The sequence below is a fragment of the Amblyomma maculatum genome, chromosome 3 (assembly GCF_055883805.1).
Source record: "Amblyomma maculatum isolate TAMU_Amacu chromosome 3, ASM5588380v1, whole genome shotgun sequence".
NCBI lineage: Eukaryota > Metazoa > Arthropoda > Arachnida > Ixodida > Ixodidae > Amblyomma > Amblyomma maculatum.
The window spans coordinates 75,294,714-75,314,263 of NC_139346.1; the positions used below are offsets into that span (position 1 = coordinate 75,294,714).

General features: G+C 43.6%; 1 protein-coding gene across 10 annotated transcripts in view; it reads right to left on the minus strand.

Moving 5' to 3' along the window:
* Nucleotides 1–7,237: 7,237 nt before the first annotated feature.
* The window catches only part of LOC146195003 (uncharacterized), an 82,863-nt gene continuing 70,550 nt past the window's right edge, over nt 7,238–19,550 (minus strand). For all 10 annotated transcript variants that reach the window (XM_084597608.1, XM_084597614.1, XM_084597609.1 and 7 more), the window contains 3 exons: nt 18,477–18,730; nt 15,282–15,360; nt 7,238–11,320 (listed from right to left, as the gene is read on the minus strand). In XM_084597608.1, the coding sequence (XP_084453734.1) occupies nt 11,087–11,320; nt 15,282–15,360; nt 18,477–18,730 (567 nt within the window). In that variant the 3' untranslated portion in view covers nt 7,238–11,086. The remainder of the gene's footprint in view (nt 11,321–15,281; nt 15,361–18,476; nt 18,731–19,550) is intronic.

Genomic DNA, 19,550 nt, shown 5'->3' on the forward strand with positions numbered 1-19,550 from the left:
ACGAAATAGATTTCTCGAAGGTTTTAATGTTTACTTAATCTTTATTTTCCACCTCTATCCACGCGTTGAGACTTTCGTCAAGCTGGACATAGACGCTACCTACTAAGCACTGCTCACGAAATATTCTTAGTACGTAAGCTCTACTACTCGAAATGCAACGTTGTATTTGGCTTTGCCGGGTCCGAATGTCATTGATCTCGCCTCGCTGGTACGAAATGGCCTTTACTGAAGTTTAGGTATACACAAAGGGGAGACAGATATTGTGCCATTCATATCACCGAAAAATACAAATTCGTTGGATATTTGATTGGTTGATAAGCTGTATTACCTGAAAATTGGGGGTTAGTGGTAGTGAGTTAGGATAGAGTGGGTGAGGCAGCAATGATTAGCAATTCTTGGTCTAAGGGTTCGTTGGCCTCGACTGCAGCTCTGGCTCGCTCCACTAGCATCAGCTGATGCTGCACGTCTGAGTCGGCTAGAAGGTCGGCTGCACAGGACTGCTCAAGACTATTTAGGCATTATGGGCCTAGCCCTACATCCTTATGTGTCGTATAATGGAGCCGAGTGTCCCCGCACCACGCAAATTAGCTATTGTATCGCGTAGGCAATGTGTTGTACAGGGCTCTGTTTAGATATGTGTTTTGTTGTAGATTTCTAAGTGGTTGCTTTCAGCTCAGTGTGTCATGTCGAAGTGCGTTCTTTCTATGCTTTTTCCTATACGCCCGTGTTGTTTCCTCGCATGTTTCTACTGTTGTAAAAGGCTCTACCGATGGCCCCGCTGCCCGGCTAGCTGACACATTGGGCGACGGAATATGCTCTAGTGTTACCCTTTACCCCAGCGTCTGGGACCCGAACAATCGTGTGTTGCCTATCTGTGTCCTTTCCGTCAGGCCGCGCGGCCAGGAACTTGTTTGTTATGCGACTAATCCTGTTGTTTTGGAAGGCTCGACAGGCAGCCTTGAGTCCTAGACTATCCAGTACCTGTGTTGTCTTCGGTTTGCTTCCGAGATTAGGCTATTGCCACCTTCTCCGCCATCCGTATGCATTTGGTCCGTATATTTCCGTACATGGGCTTGCCTCGTGAGTGAGGTGAGCGCGGTTGCGGTCACCTCTCTGCCTTTCTACATCGCTGCGTCGACGTACATCACAAAATGTTTCCTATTCAGGTGTTGGTCAAGAGTTTTGGCTGTGGCATTTACTCTGCCGTCATGGTTGGCTGGGTCCATATTTCTGAGTAGTGGTATGAAGACGAAAGAGCATTTGATTTCTGGTGCGCTGTTTGCGTGGTTTCCGCGGTATGTAATGGGATGTCCAAGCTTTCTGATCTGGGGGTGGAGCGTAGCTTCGCTAGGTTCTTCGAAGGCGCAGTGCATTCCCAGATCATCAAACTTTCTTTTATAAGCGTATGGTGGCATTACAAGAGCCAGTTTATATACCTTCCTGATCAAAACGTTTATCTTATTCTTTCCGCCTCGGTTGTTTTATAATACGGAAGACCGTGGGTGAGGCGCGGGATGACGAGCGCTGTCACTACATGCATTGCATCTTGTTTCTTGATCCCATTTATTCTGTTATCTTGGTAATCATTCGGGAGACTTGGTTAGTCGCAGTGGTAAGAGATTTGATCGCGTAATCGCGCTTGCCTCCTTGCAACCACAGGCCTAGTATGCTCATTTTGACCGTCTGAGGAATCGGGTGTCCGTTCATGATTATGTTCATGTCCACTGGTTTTTACCCGGGAGACTGTAATGTTACGTATTGTGGCTTCTCTGGTGAGCACTGCATTCCGCTAGAGCGGGCGAAATCTTCAAGGTCTTGCGCAGCGAGTTGAAACTTTCTTCGTTTTGCCCAGTAGACCCCTTCTGGATCCTACTGTTACATCGTATGCGTGGATTGCGGTCTCACATCATCATCATCATCAGCCTGATTTACCCACTGCATAGCGAATGCCTCTCCTATATTTCTCCAAATAAACCGATCCTGTGCTAGCTGCATCCACTTTACCCCTGAGAACTTCTTAACCTCATCTGCCCACCTAACTTTGTGCCGCCCTCTGCTACGCTTTCCTTCCCTTGGAATCCAGTTTGTTACCCTAAGCGACCATCGGTTATCCTCTATTCGCACTACATGTCCTGCCCATGCCCATTTCTTCTTCCACTACAATGTCAGTAACTCGAGTTATCTTTCTGATCTACTTTGCAAGCTTCATATCTCTTAATGTTACCCCACCATTTTTCGTTCCATAGCCCTCTGCGGTATCCTCAACTTAAATAGAACCCTCTTCGTTAGCCTCCACGTTTCAGCCCCATAGGTGAGTACAGGTAAGATGCAACTGCTGTATACTTTCCTCTTGAGCGATACCGGTAAGCTGCTAGTCATAATCTGCGAGTGCTTGCCAAATACGCTCTATTCCAATCTTACTATTCTTATTTCCCTTTCATGGTCAGGATCTGCGGTTACTACCTGTCGTAAGTAGACATATTCGCCTACTACTTCCAGTGCTTCGCTACCTAATGTAAACTGCTTTTCCTTCCCGAGGCCGTTGAACATTGCCTTAGTCTTCTGCATAATGATTTTCAAGCCTACCTTTCTACTTTTCCTGTCTAGGTCATCAATCATTCTTTGCAGTTCATCCCCTGAGTTATTTTGCAAGGAAATGTCATCAGCAAATCGCAGATGGCTGAGGTATTCTTCATCTGCCCTTACCCCTAACTGCTCCCATTTCAAGTCTTTGAATACTTCCTCTAAGCAAGCTGTTAATAGTAATGAGGAGATCGTGTCTCCTTGCCTATAGGTGTTATAACACCTTTCTTTAAAGGAATTTTGTTACTTTCTTTATGCAGAACTATGGCTGCTGTGCAGCCAATATTATCTTCCAGCACTTTCACGTAGGGCTCGTCTACACCCTGATTTTGCAATGCCTGCATGACCGCCGAGGTTTCTACTGAATCAAATGCTTTATTGTAATCGATGACTGCTATGTATAAGGGCTGGTTATATTCCGACCATTTTGCTATCACCTGGCTGATGGTATGGATATGATCGATAGTAGAGTACCTTTCCAAACACCTGCTTGATCTTTTGCTTGATTGCAGTTTAAGATTCTCTAGATTCCATTAGCAATTAAATACCTTATATGCAACAGACATTACGCTAATTGGTCTTTAATTTTTCAGGTCCTTAGCGTCTCCTTATGAATTAAAATAATGTTTACGTTCTTCTATGATACCGGTGCCGTCGATGACACCAGGCACTGCGTATTCAGGGTGGCTAGTTTTTCTTAATCTCCAATTAATCTCCAGCTCCGCATTGGCGGGTCGGCGGGGGGGGGGGGGGGGGCGGGTTTTGTAGGAAACATGTAGGAACGGGCAGCACACTTAACGGTTTCGGATCAGTGCCTTCGCGCATGCGACAAAGAAACGAGCGAGAGAAGTGCGCAGCGAACAGCTAACACAGTGGCCTACCCTCAACCTGCGCTCGTCAGTTAGAGAGACGGACCAGTGGACGCTCCTTCACTTGTGACGTCATTGGCGAGAATCGACGGGCCAGAGTAGAACGTGAGAAACCTGGCTATCCATGGGAGAGCTTTGATTAGCAGTTTCCTGCTTTCCGACGCACATATCGTTGTAGTATTTTGCAGAGACTATCGCCGATGCGTTATCGAAGTATTGGGATTGCTTGTTCAAAATTTCATAAGTTGAACTGTTCCAAAAAACCATAATCTATTACTGCGAGAGCCACTGTCTCTATCCGGTCCCTGTCAAGAGGCTGAATAACGCGCAGGAGCTACCTCTGCGGCGCCAGCAGACAAGAACTCTTCTCTGCCTTGCCGTACCTTAACAATTTGATGCCATCTGTGATGGGCGTTGCCCGCACCATGGAAAGATCTGCTAGATCTATCACAAGAGGCGGTACGTGCTGAAAATCCTCACCTTTCTCCTTCCCCTACCCTTACTTGAGAGGCATGGGAGACTGCCCTTCGCGACGTTTCCACAAGGGCGCGAGACGGCGCCTCATCGTGCGATGTTGCCGACTAAGGACACTAACCATGTAGCGGTGTCTTCAGAGTCGGACTCTCTCTCTGCACATCAAAAAGTTTTCACCACCACCATCACATGGACCCACGCGCTTTGGGAGGTTAAACTCCCTAATTTAAACGAAAGGTAACGATTATTTTGTATTTTGATAGGCTGGCTGATATAGCTTCTAATATAGTTTTAGTTTAGGTTTAAGAGGTCACTTTTAACTATTACAATGGCTATGCCTCCCTAAAGCTTGCTTACCAACTCTCGGTTACAGGGTTAGACTCGACACTTGATATTTCAGTACGTTCATGCGCTAGGGATCTAGATTTGTTTGCGAGAGTAGCAGATGAAAAAGATGCTAAATATTTTGTACGACCGGCAACTATATTCGAATCACAGACATTGCCGCTGTTTTATGAATGCCATATTTGCACATGTGCGTAAAGAAGAAAACGAGGGTATTTGTTTGAAGCCATGAAGTCAATGCAAAATGCATGCTATAAACAATAAACTCCTACGTATCTCCACATGGTTTCATAACAACCATCTAGCTTAAAAAAAAAAAGAAATGTGTTATTTTCATTCAATACAAAAGTTTATTGATCCAAGTGTTCTTTATATATGTGTTGAAAAATATATTATTGGGAGTGTGATTTCCCTCAAATATTTAGGGTTTGTGTTTGATTGCCACGTGTCTTGAAAGGAATAGATGAACACTGTGTGTAAAAAGGTTGCGTATGATTGCTTTTTGGTGGCACATTCGACGCGCTATTCTTAGATCGCTATACTTTTCATTATGGCACAGTCATCTCAGTTATTGCAGTGAGTCATGGGGAACCACATACAAAACGTATTTATCATCATTGTTGAGACTACAAAAACGCGCATTGAAAATCATGGGATTGCCTACTTAACATTTTTGACGCACTAGAAATAACGTTGTTCACAACCTTACGTGTTTACAAAATATCCCTTGTTATTATAAATACCAACTACCCCTTACCTCTTTACATCAGTATTCCTGTCCGCAGCACTATGCAAGCCAGCAATGGCAATTTTATTCTTTCCGTTTGTCACAATGAGTACGGAGAAAGACGAATAGAATTCACAGGAGCAAAATTTGGACCGCGTTGTCAATTGAAATAAGGCAATCTAGAATTTTCAGACTGACATGCAGAACCATTTTCTCGGAACAGAAGGAAGGCTACAAATGTAGTTTTTCTTCAGTGTGGTTGTAATGGTTGACCGCTGACTAGCCTCATTGGCTATCGGCCCAAATATCCGTGTGCAAATTTTCTTTGTGTAATTGAATTTAAGAGCCCCATCGCCCCTCCGATATCGAATGCAGAAGGCCACCTAGGCTGATGTTCCTTGCCTCTTCAGAGGCGGTGCATGAAGTGTAGTGTTGAGCGCATGTGTGCATTTTAGTTCAACCCACGGTGCGGGGTGCAAACTGTGTAGCGTGCCAGACGGAGCCCGGCGTAGCCCGTTTTCTTGGAGGTGAGGTAGTTGCAGGATCTACCTTCATCGGGGTTTTTGATGACCCCGTCCCAAGCTCGCTCTGTGGCCTAATGACCAGGCAGGAGTAGGACATCGAAATGATATTCTCGTTATGACATGCATATGGAGGAAGCGGATAGTCACTGAATCCTAGGTAAGCAAAGGGAAGCTGCAAATTAAAAATTTATATTGATAGAAATTAATCGCTGAAAGAGAATTGACTAGAAAGTTTATTTATTTATTTATTTATAATACCCTCAGGGTACAGTTGTACGTTACAGAGGGGAGGGGCGCATACAGGATATATATATATAAAACAGAAGGTTAACAAAAGCGTACAAATCTGAAAAACAAAGCAAATAAAAAAGAAAAAGGTACATGTGCAATTTAGGAAATTTAGGAAAACGGCATAGGTGTTAAAAACAACAATATAAAAATATAATAAGCAACAGTATACAATGATTTTATGCAAATAACCATACAGTAAGTTTTAAAACTAGGCAAAAAAGAAAGATTGCAGCGCGGATTTAAATTTTTGTTCTTCAGTTATACTTGTTAGTGATGCAGAGAGGTTATTCCAGTCATTACAGGTGCGGGGAAGAAAGGAGTTAAAATAGGCAACTGTGTTTGTGTGCGGAATGTTTACCTTTTGACTATGGTTACGGCGAAACGAAATGTAGGATGGTGGCTGAACCCATGAGGAACGCAAGGTGGAGTTATGGTAGTATATTTTGTGAAAAAGTGAGAGGCGGGATAGTTTTCTTCGAGTAGATAATAGCGGGAGATGTAAGTATGCTTTCATATTAGTAACGCTGTCCTTTGATAGTTATTTAAGATGAACCGGGCTGAGCGATTTTGTACTGCCTCAACGGAGTGTATGAGTGTTGCTTGACCGGGGTCCCAAACAGATGAGGCGTATTCCAGTTGTGGACGAATGTATGTTGTATACATTAATAGCTTTAATGAAAGTACAAGAAAACCGTCGCTGTGATCTGAATTACCACCTCAAAATTTCGCGTACGCTTTTTCCGCAGTCTAGGAAGTTACAAGAGAAGAATTTCATGAAGTTGTTCAGGATTGAGGATAAGATTGCTAGAGATTTCACGAACACTGAGCGCTCAAAACACAGCGAGTCTTTAGTGTCCTCTGTTATTACTAATCAATTTCAGGACGTCAACTGCAGGACATGGGCTCTTCCTACAGATCTATATCCTGCCTGTTAACACTCCTCTGCGAGCTGAGACCAAATTAGATCCGCGGAAGCCTTATTACCCACCTGCCCGTGTAACATGGTCCGAGACGAAGTGTAATCTTAGGTGATTATAAAACATTCTTTGATGGCTAATAGTACATAGCAAAAACAGCAAGAAATGGAATTGAACCTGCTAGAAATGATCCTTAATCAGGGAGTTTATATGAATGAGAGGCGATATGTCAAATAAATCAGGTATTCTAATATGGCAATTTTGAATTATAGCTCAAAGTACCCAGTTATACAAATTTTAGCGCATTTCTTTCATATATTTCGGCTTATGGCTTAGCATCTCAGGAGATTTTAGCGTTATTATGTTCTGTGCAAAGAAAAATAAGATTACACAACCTGAGGTGTCCGGTAGATCGGATTCAAAAAGTACCTGCATTGGGCAGGTTTTCTTACAGCAACGGCCGAATAGCTGCAAAGCTCCAAATATTGAATAACGACACCCCACAAGTGCAAGCATGGCAGATTTATTTGCATGCATTTACACAACACTTTGTTAATCGTCACACGGCAAACATGTTTTAGAAGACAATCCCCAGCTGCTTCATCAGCTCTCCAGCTTTTTTACAAAAGCGTGAAACGCGGAAAACTGAAGAGAAAGAGCGATTTATATTTCAGAAAACATTGCTGACGAAGTTATTGACTCATGAAGTACCACACTTGATTCCTAGAGTTTATACAATTTCAAAAAGATTCCGCAACCATGAGTATATATCAAGAGCACAACAGACACGAGATGGTTGCAGATCCCTGCAAAGACGCAACTGAAAACATCGCAATAATATACTGATTCGCTGAAGAAAATAAAATTTATTTGTCGATAAACCACGGAACGCAATGTAGCCTACCATATGGTGCTGTGTTATCCACGCTGCCATAAAGTAGCTACACCACTGAAACTAGTCTCTTGCGATTTCGGCGACATACTGCTAATTCATGCATGTTGCGTATGTACGCACTCGCAGACTGTTCGACTCACTGTTCGACTCATTCCACATATAATCTCACGTCTGATGTTTACCACGCACGATCACAACGAAGGTGATGCCTGCCGGCTAAACAGGCTCGGTGACACATTCGGAGGTTTTACAGAGCGACTAGTGAGGCATCCTAAATACGACATCGATAGAGGGGCAGGAAATTGCTAAAAGGTTAATCATTCTTCTTACTCAGTAAAGACGGGAATGGCAGTAAGATTGTATTGCTAAATTACCACCACAAAGCAACCAACTTAACAAGTTGCATGTGGCCTTGCTTCTTGTGGCATTCAGAGGTTAGACTGCTACTCTGCTCAAATGGGTGTCTATATAAGTATAGCCTAAATATACCGGCCTCGTCTGAGACAGTGGCCTGTCTCTTGGGCTGCTACAAAATATAAAAAGAATACTCGTAACAAGCCACGTGAATGCCACATTGCATTAGTGCAGAAATCTGCCAAAATTAACCTTTCTCGCGAGTAGTTTTCTCAGTCTTGTGTATGTTGATAATTCAGTTCTGGATACGCATGTGATTGCTATAAGGAGCAACTAATAGTGTTTTGAGGTCACAACTTCAAACCTGTTTCAATATTGTTTCAGTCCCGTAATTTTCAGCCACTTCTTCCTTCACAGGAACCAGATGAAGTTCCGTTAGCAGTATCTGAGCCTAAAGGAAAATGTTTTTGCTACATGCATCACAGTGTTGGTTAATTGGGAAGTGTGTTCGCTCGCGCATACGCTGACTACCTGGAAAGGGTAACGGAAAAGAATGCCAATACCAGCTGCCCTCTGATATACTTGTTCGTGACAAGTGCAGGCGTTTGTGACCCACTTTGCATCTACCTATCTGAATGCGCTTTTTCTGATTGAACTCTGACACTTCCTATGCTGTCGATAACACGGTGACATATTTGCAAACTAGACAAACAGAATCAAAGAGAACATTAAGCGTCCAACGTCTCATGCTATTCCCACTGCCTGACTGCTTACATCAGCCGGGACCGCGTACCCGCAGACTTCTCGATCATTCTTCTGCAGTTATCGCGTGTTTACTGATAACGAACAGAATATCTGCTGTAGTAGCTGCACACAAATTCTCCTTTCAGAATCCACAAGCTTTTTCTTGTGATATAAACATACAAGTCAACGCCTGCTACCGTAGTCTTCGAAAGACACATGTGCCATGACTTCATATCAGCCGAACTGCTCGAGGGCTTGGTGCCTCACTACGGAACAAAGCGAACCCGAACTGAGTGTTTTCTTCCATACGAGGCAGAGTGCTCGTTGACAGCGTTACAAAAAGCCAGCGCTCGAAAGCAGAGAATTTTAGTAAAGCACATATCGCATCTCATATGGAAGCAAAGTTGCAAATAAATAGCGTACTAGATTTACCTTCAAATTTCCTGCAAGGTTGCAGGCGCAAAATTCAGATTTTCAGTTCCTTCAGAATCAATCTGGACGCTGCTGTTAATAGTATCGGAAAATATAATTTCCTATTACGTTTCATGTATTACGAGCACTTTGTTATTGTGATTCTTGCCAAACGCACGTAGCTGTTTACGATCGCGGTCGCCGACCACAATGTTTCTGGGAGTTTCATAAATCTCACCACATATATCCGTCTTACCTTGATAAATACGGTATTCATACGAAACACGAAGGAAGCTTATCTCACTAACGCTCCCTTAATTTACTGAGAACAAGCGCGCGTCACTAGATAGCAATCTATTTCATTGACATGCGCGCAGAAAATGATTTTATCACAAAATTTTGGCAAGGCATTAATGTCTTCACTTCAATGTCAACTGATAATAATTAGTAAATGTTGAACTCAGGGCTTGATGCGTGAAGGCTGCGTGTCACACGAAATGTTTCTCAGTATCTCTCCGCAACCTTGAAATATGTTTTATTACATTACATCTTTATCTTTCAAAGTGCCTGGAAAAGCATTTTCCTTTTCCACGTACTATAACTCCTCTCCGCTATAATACTTTGCTATGAATGTGCTTGGATCGAAGAAATATTAGGGGCTTGATGCATTCATTAGCCGAATGCTGTTTCGATCAATCTTTTTGCAAAGTGGTTTGAAACTTGATTCAGCGACTGGCGCAGAGCACTAGGAAAAATTAAGTTTCGTATGCTTGGCCTTCCCTCTATACCATTAAGAAAGTTGAATATAGGCTGATGCAAACACGCTAAGGTAGACTGTTGCCGAAAGTCACCCACACGCACTTGTTACAGGGTTGATGGGTGTTTCCTTTCCACCTTCAATGTTTGTAAAACATGAAATGCATTCAACGGCTATCTAATAGGCCTTTGGAACATATTCCAATGTTCAGCCTGCTATCGTCTAGTCAACACATGCATTGATTCCATCTTTATTGCCGCAGATCGATATCTTTGTTATTTGCGTCGGTCCCAGTTCCGCTTCGCACCAGAGGGCTGCGCTGCTCGGCAATGAGTCTAGAAAAAGCGTTCTTTTTTTCTTTGTTGAAAGAAAAAACTTCTTGCCTTCGTAGATAATTGGGAGCTACAATCGTCTGCAGTGGTCTCTAATTGTCCTTAAAAAGAGTCAAAATAAACCGCCATCAGGAGTAGCGCGCGAGGCGCATAAAGACCAAAGCGGAAAAGTGCGGCTCGCTCCTGGTATGCAGCCCATTCATGCATTTGGCAGTACAAATTTATATTAAAATAAAAGACAAGTCCGATGGTGCGAAGCTGAACTGAACTTACAGTGAGTGTTGGGAATTAAGTGTTCTCGAGGCTGTTATTGCGGGCTAGTTGGGGTAACATTGCTTAAAAGGGGGATGAGCACAAACAAAATTAAGAGAAGAACGAACAACACAGGCGCTGACTTATAACTGAAGTCTGGGTTTGGGCCCCCACCGTTGACGTTGATTCAGCTGACGGCTTCCCTCTCGACCACTGAATGTATGTGCTTCTTCCGAACAAACTTCAGTTGTAAGTCAGCGCTTATGTTATTCGTTTCTATTTTGTCCAGCGTTTGCACTGTTCCCCCTTTCAGCAGTTGGAGGTTGTAATCAACAGCATATATATTATGTCGGACTTGGCCCCCAACAAGATCCGAAACTATTTCACGCGTGCGCACGTTCGTCAGACCCAATATATGATTCATTAGGATCCAATAGTGGCGTTGACTGATAAAACCTACAGCACAGTTCTTCGGCAATTCGCCAGCATTGAGCTATCGTAGTAACCTAAAAGCTCTGCAATCGGTACTGCGCTCTGTGAAGGTTGCACAGACTTGCGGCCTTCTGCACTGTCCGCGAGACGATGGCCCTTGGTGAAAGAGCGCTGTGAGGTCACATGAGGTAGCCAGTGTAGTCACCTCTACGCGAGGCGTCATGGCATTCCTGGGTGCGGTGGGCTCTGGCCGCGGCGGCATCATCCTGGAAGCCGCGATGGCAACGCCAGCAGAAGAGACGGCGGCACGACCAGCACGCGCCCACCTTTCCACCGCTTGTGGCGCTCTGGTCGAGGCTTGCCGCACAGGCCGGACACACAGCCAACGTGCCGGGGTCTCCCTTTAGCCAAGACTGCGGGAAGGGAGATTTCGGATTGGTCCCAATACAATACAATACAATACAGTACAATACAATACAATACAATACAATACAATACAATACAATACAATACAATACAGTACAGTACAGTACAAAAAATACAATTCATCTTTAGTTTTCAGAAGAGAACTGGATAGCCTCTTGTGCTAAAAACTACAGGAAATGCTTGACAAGGTCCAAGAGACTATTCACATGGTAGAACCATAATGAAAGCAGTGAACAACTTGCTACTAAACATTATTCAACACAAGAAAATGACCAGAAACATAGCAGTTTACAAAGGGTAAATTTCAAATAATGTAACCTGCATCCAACTAAAAGCAACCCATTATAAAACAATGAAAATCGTATAAGATGCAAGGAGTATAATAAATAGATCCTATAGGTGCGCAGTATGAGAATGTAATTGCTATTTTAGTATCATGCCTTTTCAAAACCCTTATTTGCTGAGTATTGTTAACACATACAAAACCACAGGAATTGTTAGGGAACAGAGGGATGCCTTTTGCGTATGTTTTCTGGCAGTCCTCCTTTGGTGCCTGATCCAGGGCAAATAAAAGTTGGCTTGTATGAACAGTGCACATCCTTGTAATCACAAAAGGATCGCTATCACTGCAAACGTAACGTTTATAGGCCAGAAAAGAAAATGAAACAAAGGTGTCGCCACCACCGGCCGATTTTGCAAGTAACATGCTTGCACACTGATTTTGGATTGGATCTCAGCGGCTATGCAACATCGCCGTCCACGTCAAAAAATATGGTAACCTGCTCTTTTCAATACGGGCGCCGCGAGTTTGAAATGCCTTGCGGCAAGGGATTTGAATCCAGTTTTCTTGCTGGTGCATGCGTCGTTTGCGGCGGGACAATTAACTCCAGCACAGCTAGAAAAGGGCTGAGAAATTTTTTATGACTGCGGTAATTGGACAGACCTGCCTTCGGTATCGGTTTAAGCAAGCTAACATTGTTTTCGAAAGTAAAGATCTGCAGTACAGAGCCAAGTCTACGACAACTACGTCGTTCAGCCGCGAATAGTACAAGTATCGAGCTGCATCAGCGCAGGGGCCTAAAAATAGCGAGGAAAGTATGAATAAATAACAACGAATTAGTAAGGCTTAAAAATGTGAATAAAAAAGAAAGAAAAATCCCCGCTCTAAGAAGGTGGGCATTTGACACCACACATGATCTTCAGCGCTGCAGTTATGGACATTCAAGCCTGTCTTTGGGAGAATAAATGTTCATTCGAAGCGTGCTGCCTGCGAACTGAGATATAATTTCTTGGTTTTTCCGCCATCGGCAGCACACAGATATTTCCATTGTTACTTTTCATCGGAATTTACAACATTGTGCTTTTTGAGATAACTTTACACTGAGTAGGGGTTCTACTACGGTGTGGTATTATACGTACATTTAAAGGTTGCGGAGCTGCCAAATACGTCGCAGTGGAGGCGTCGGATTGATTAAGACCTTTTTTTGGATACTTCAGTTTACACCGACATCACAGATATGTGATGTCGGTGTAAACCGACCGGCACGCACAGATATGTTGTAGCGTTTCAAAGGGATTACATCCCATGAATTAAGACTGACACTAATGTTGAATTCAGAATGTTAAACGTAGAATTTTAGTGTAGAATTTTAGAATGTAGTGTTACACCCGAGGAAACCCTGTGGGGTATTTTAAGTTGTTACCAAAAACCGATCTCTATTTGGCTAGAAAGAATAATATTCTTCTCATGTTTCTTATGATACTGTAGCTATGTTGTGCTACACAATCTAGATTGCATAATATACCGATGTGGGTCAGAACTCAAGGCAACAGCAAGGGAGTGCGCCACGTAGACAGGGACGCCTGAACAGCGTGGTGTTAAATATACACAGGTACGCGTAAAAAGGGCAGTGGTAATGCTGGGAAACAGAGGGAAATGACCGCTCTTGAACTGTATACATGATGCTGCAATGTAGGTAAGAATGGGAATTGAGCAATCTCCCTAGTATGTTGCGATACAGCCGTTGCTGCCACTTCCTTGTCCATGGTCAAGAGAGTTGTGTCAGACGTCGCGCATGTTTAGATTCTACTCTAATTTTATATAAAGCTATATTTATTCGAAATAAACATTGAAAGTGGACTGGCACTCTTGAAACGAAAAAACAAATATTCGATTGAATAAACCTACCGCGCGAGCGTTTGGTCTTAATTTGTAGTAAGCTGCAGCTCTAATTGCATACTAGTCAGAGGAAAGTATTTGTGGAAGATGGACCATTTCGGTTAGAATAAACCATTAGTTATGATTGGTTTTGCTCAGTTCAGGGCTCACTAGTTTGTGACTGATGTATTGCCTTCCCGCCGCAGTCTCGCGGTAGTCTTTATGAGAAAAAATGCGACAGACACATTTACTCTTTCTCTTGAGTTACACTCGTGCTTTGCCAGCTACGACCACCTTATCCGTGCCCAGCTTCCAATCTCTTTCACCCACCTAGCATTCTGCCCTCTGCTAGGCTTTTCTCCTCTGTTCGAATCTAGTCCGTTGCCCTTAGCGACCATCGGCTACCTTGCTTTTGCACTGCGTGCCCAGTCCATGCCTGTTCCTCTTCTTGAGTTTCGCTAGAACGCAACTTGTGTTTGTTTTTGTGGGCGCCACTCTGCTGGCTTGTTGCCTCGTTGACGTTACACCTATCATTTTCCTTTGCGCAGCTCTGTGTGTTTCCTCCATTTTAAACTCAATCAGAGTTGCCGTCCACATATTTCCCCATGGGGGATTACCGGTAGGGTACAGATGGTATGCATCATATATTATATATATATATATATGAAGGAAAGAAGCCAACAGTCGGCGAGGCCAAGGAAAGCGTTGGGGATAGTACTTTGTCTTTTTTTTTTAATGTTTTATTTGGACAATCAAAGAAATTAGTAATGTAATCTGTTTAGGGGAAAGATATAATTAAACACAAAGTAGAAGAAAAAATAACGTGCCGATGGTGGGAACCGAACCCACGACCTCCGAATATCGCGTCCGGTGCTCTTCCAACTGAGCTACATCGGCCGCTGTCCCCCCTGCTACTTGCTTGGGTATTTATGTTGTCTGTATACTGAACCTTGAGAGTGTTCACCAGCGCCACCCTCAGTCATAGCAATTATATATATATATATATATATATATATATATATATATATATATATATATATATCTTTGCAATTACTGGGAAATGACCATCCACGATCTGAGATTACCTAGAATGTGCGTTCCAACCCAATCTTATTCTTCTAGTTGCTTCAATCTCGTGGTCCAGACCTGCGCTCACTAGTTTTAAGTCGAAGATTGTCGAACGGCAGCGCTAGCTGACGTGGTAGGGTAGCGCACACAGCATGAGTTTGATTCGCATCTAAAAAGTGCTGTCAGGTTGTCAAGGCTATTCAAGTTCAGGCTTGAAACATCACACAACGGACAAATGGCGTCTCGAGGGGCAGCTCTCGTGCTAAATCATTAAATTTATTTTGTCCAAATAGTGCAAATAGAGAGGAAAACAAAAAACAGCCCCAAGAAATCCTGAAAAGCGCACGGAAACTACTGTACACGAGCGTTCTGTCCTGCCACGTGTTAACTGACGAGTTCAAAGCGTCCAGCGATTCCTGCACCGTTGCTGCCATCAGCCAAGGCACCATTAACAAGCTGTTGTTAACGCGACTCTGAAGTGCTCAATAAGAGCGAAAGGTCTCAGAAATGCATTTCGGTTTCCCTTTTGTAGGTAGCGTTTTGCCCGTTCACTGATGATTTTTGCAAGGTTAGTTGGCACATTGTTTGAAACAGGTAGACGTGAACACGCAAATGTGATATCTGTGGCGCAGCAAGAACGGATACGCAAACGATTGTTACATATAGAAATGGTGGAATGTACCGCATCCCGTTCCTGAACTTTGCCCAACCAACTCGCATACCTTGTCGGAGGAGTCCTTTGGCGCCATCGAGGCTCTGAAGGCGGCGCACGACATTCCATAGTGGTATAGTGAACGGCACCTGCATGAACGAATTTCAGGCATCAGTCACATCTGTGGTTCATTAGAGTAGCCGGAGATTTAGTTTTTGGGGGCAGTGGAGTGCGCTCGACTACTCATAAATAGACTTGGACATGAGTGAACTACGCCTTAAGAATACAGAGCGAACCAAGCGTGTTTAGAAGAAGGGAAGACAGCTTAGGCAGCCGGCAGCTGGTAACTGAAAATTAAAAAGCTTTGGATTCACTTGCTCGGTGCTCATACTCGCGTGACAAAAAAATATGTACTGTAAAAAAGTATGTTACGAATAGGCCACATTGGTGGCTAAAATAAACAGATACTAATTAAAACAAACTCCATCTCTTGATTTTCTGCGGCATTGAAGTTCCCAGCAAGAGAGGATCCCGTAAAAAAATCCCTTTTCTTTAATGGGAGAGCGAATAGTACTAAGTAATACTTGAGGGGTTTGCGGCCTCGGCAGTTTTGATAACGTCTGAGAGTTGCTGACTGCTACACTCTACAACCACCTCGATGTGAGCGTTTGTGTAGCAGCAGTAGCAATATTTTGTCTCCATCCGCAGAAAAGTGGCCAAGGCCGCACTCTAAGGCAGACTGTGCTTTTTCACAATGGCTGGCTTAGCTTAATCGTAGTAGACACAGTACTGAGCGCTTTTGCAGTCTGGGATAAACCGGAGGAGGCCGTGCTGCCACGGTTGTCGCTTCACCGCAGAGCAATGAGAAAACTTGAGGTGTTTTCATCGGTGATATTAGAGGCCTTTATTACTCTGTGCGCTTTTGCAGCCTGGGATAAACAGGAGGGGGTCGTGCTGCCACGGTTGTCGCTTCACCGCAGAGCAATGAGAAAACTTGAGGTGTTTTCATCGGTGATATTAGAGGCCTTTATTACTCTGTGCGCTTTTGCAGCCTGGGATAAACAGGAGGAGGTCGTGCTGCCACGGTTGTCGCTTCACCGCAGAGCAATGAGAAAACTTGAGGTGTTTTCATCGGTGATATTAGAGGCCTTTATTACTCTGTGCGCTTTTGCAGCCTGGGATAAACAGGAGGAGGTCGTGCTGCCACGGTTGTCGCTTCACCGCAGAGCAATGAGAAAACTTGAGGTGTTTTCATCGGTGATATTAGAGGCCTTTATTACTCTGGTCGCCTCCTTTTTCTAATGCGAATATAATGAGGTTGCTCCCACGTTTTTCTATGTCTGCGTCATTGTTACATGCACTAGTCTTTTTAATTTATGATGACACACCAACTAGTGCAGCTTTCTGCTTTGATTACTGCAAAGGATTTTGAACAAAGATTTTAGCTAAGATGAAAGGTGAAAGAAAGCACAATTTACTTTGCTCTACTGGGATGGCTTAAAGGAGTATAGACACCTAACTTTTGGTTGCGTGTTTTATGCCTTGTAGTGATGCCTAAGATACAGATTTACACAAATCGCGAAGGCCTATTCGCCAACCATCGGTTTATATGTTATTTATTTTACCCTCAGGGCCACACAAATATTACAGAGGCGAGTGGGTAGAAAAAATGGGCGTAAATAGTGTAAAAGGGAGTACACAAATAATGGATGCTGTATGCATATCTTCAGCTAAGAAATGGGCAATAAATTAGTTGCTACATACAAAAATGGCAGTGCTTATACAGAGAAAGCTAACACTTTCTAATTAAATTGTTTCTGCTGCAGATACAAATAACTTTTGCAAATATCGTTCGTCAAATTTTTCTTCTCACCTATATCAGTTTCGGCTTCAACAGCTGAATCATGGCTGTGACGTCAAGTGTTGTCTAGGTAATGTGAGGGGTTAAAAGTGGCAATATCGGTATTTTTTCTTTGTGATTCTCCTCAGCACTACAACCAGCCTGCCTCAAAAGTAGGAATGGTGACACCTACAGTGAAGAAGCAACGAATATATAGCAGTTTTTCATCCGTCACTGACTTAGAGTCCACTTTGACATCATAGCCATTGCTCGCTAGTTGAAACTGAACTTGTGAATCAAATTCGATTGTAAATTATTTAGAGGTCATAGCGGGAACCACGTGGGGATCCATGAAATGTTATGTCTTACTTATCATTAACAAGCAAAAAAAAAAAAAAAAAAAAAATCGACGAAACTTTGGTGTCGATGCTCTTGAAAGGTAAGAAAAGTTAGACGTAAGAAAGACTAACAAAAAGATGGGTAGAAGAAGCTTCGCATAGCAACAGTCAACGAGGACTGAAATGACAGCGTGGCGACTAGGAACAATGATCACCATCTCGGCAAATATTTTCCTACACACGGCAACGAAGATTCCTCGAGCATTCTGCGCTCTACGGGTGTTAAGAACTCAATTGAATGAATTTCATATCAAATAAAGGCGTTGCTGCCCTATTGCGTACAAAACGAAGGCCTGTCAGGGGTCTTTAATTTTAAAGAGATTGAGTAATAAAGGGCATAATGAGATAAGAGCAGACGATGAAGGTATTGTCCCATACTTGGGTATGCCATGTAAATGGGACTGACTAAGCGCACTTATCAGCAGTGAAAAAGAGCTTCACAAAGCGATAGCTTTCACTTCCTTGCCTCTTCCACTCAGCTGATCGAAATGAGTGCTGTATAGATGGTACTAAGCAGTAAATGACCCATGGACCTTGTTCTCGGCAACAAATCCTTATCGGTGGCCTGGTGTTGCGGAGGTGGCAATGGAGAACCCAAGAAGTGGGACATGCTATTTCTGAGCCCACTCGTTTTAAAAGAAACGAGTAGTACTCGTTTTTTGTCTTTTATAGCAACAACTGTTAAGTCATTGTATGTAGTTTTAATGGTGGATAAGTGTCGTAATGCCTGAAGTGCGAGTTATCTGCTGCGTGCAGGCCACCTAGCCTCGCCCGTGAATATAAGAAAAGGTATTTACCCCGCGCTCTAGGATGTTAAATCAGCATGCAATAATCTTAGTTTAGCATTTAAGATTTTGGATTTGCATATAAGACGTCCTTGTTATCACACAAGAATATTCAGCTGGTAATATACTCCTCTCATTTATAATTTTCGAATATTCCCTCGCCGGTTCTTAATACTTCATCACTGAGAGCGGTTAATCATTTTTTGATTCTTTTGATTAAAAAAGGAGCCAAGGACACTAACTGGAAGCACACGGCGTTTGTGCAGCCGGGGCAGATGTGCACATCTCCCAAGACGCGGACACCTTGGTCTCCGACTTTGGCCTTGGCGTTCAGGGTGAAGTGGCACTCTGGAGTCGGGCAGGGCAGCCATCGACCATCCGCATCCTCTGCTGCGGCAGTCCACTCAACCGACCTGCGGGCGAGCTCGCTCAGCAGCTCCGCGTCGTTGTTCGTCACGTGGGCGATGTCGGCGATGGCCCACGGTGAGGCACAGTCCTGGAGGGGCCGTGATGCTAAGGTTTAGCGACGGCGATATACATGTTGACACTGAATGATTCAGAGTGAACGTCAGTGTGTAAACAAAGAAAGGAAAACAAGCTTGATCTACGCTTTCTTAAAAAGACTATGTTCGTGAAGAGCGGTACAACACTGCTCGCGCAAAATATTGACACTCGATTTGCAGTAAAAAAAAAGAAAGAAAAAATATCCATGGGCTAGCAAGGGACGCGTATATCTCAAATACAATCTTCACCAGAAATACAGACCACACATGGTGCACTCGCGTACCTGCCCATTTACCGGCACAAGCGTTCCTCGTGACAAAAACGAAGAAATAGTGTTAAATGCGAACCGCGTGAAAAACATTGTTAAGGTTAGGCGTTACTACATTAGTGACGGTTGTACCTGCTGTGACTCCGTCAAGGCCCCGTAGTAGCTGCGCGTTTAAAATTATATGGGACAATTCCGCCTTTTGAGTGTATGACGTGATAGCGTATAGGATACCAGCCTACATATAAAACCTCGCTTTAACCGAGCCGTACGAACGTGCCTGAGTGGCCTGTAGGGGCAACGTTAATATCAGGGTCCTGGCAGGCTGATTCTAATATAACCCTCCTATGTGAATAGAGAGGTCCGATTTTGCAGCTCAGGTCAAACGTAGTAAGGCAACCTTGGGCCCAGTTATTGCTCGGCCATGTCAGCTGCCAGCGCCATGCTCGCGATTGTTTGCTCACTACGCCAACGCCGGCAGATGGCCGCCAGCCGCCGAAGCCGGAATTTTGACTGTCGCGTTAAAATATAATCCTCTTTCTAATTC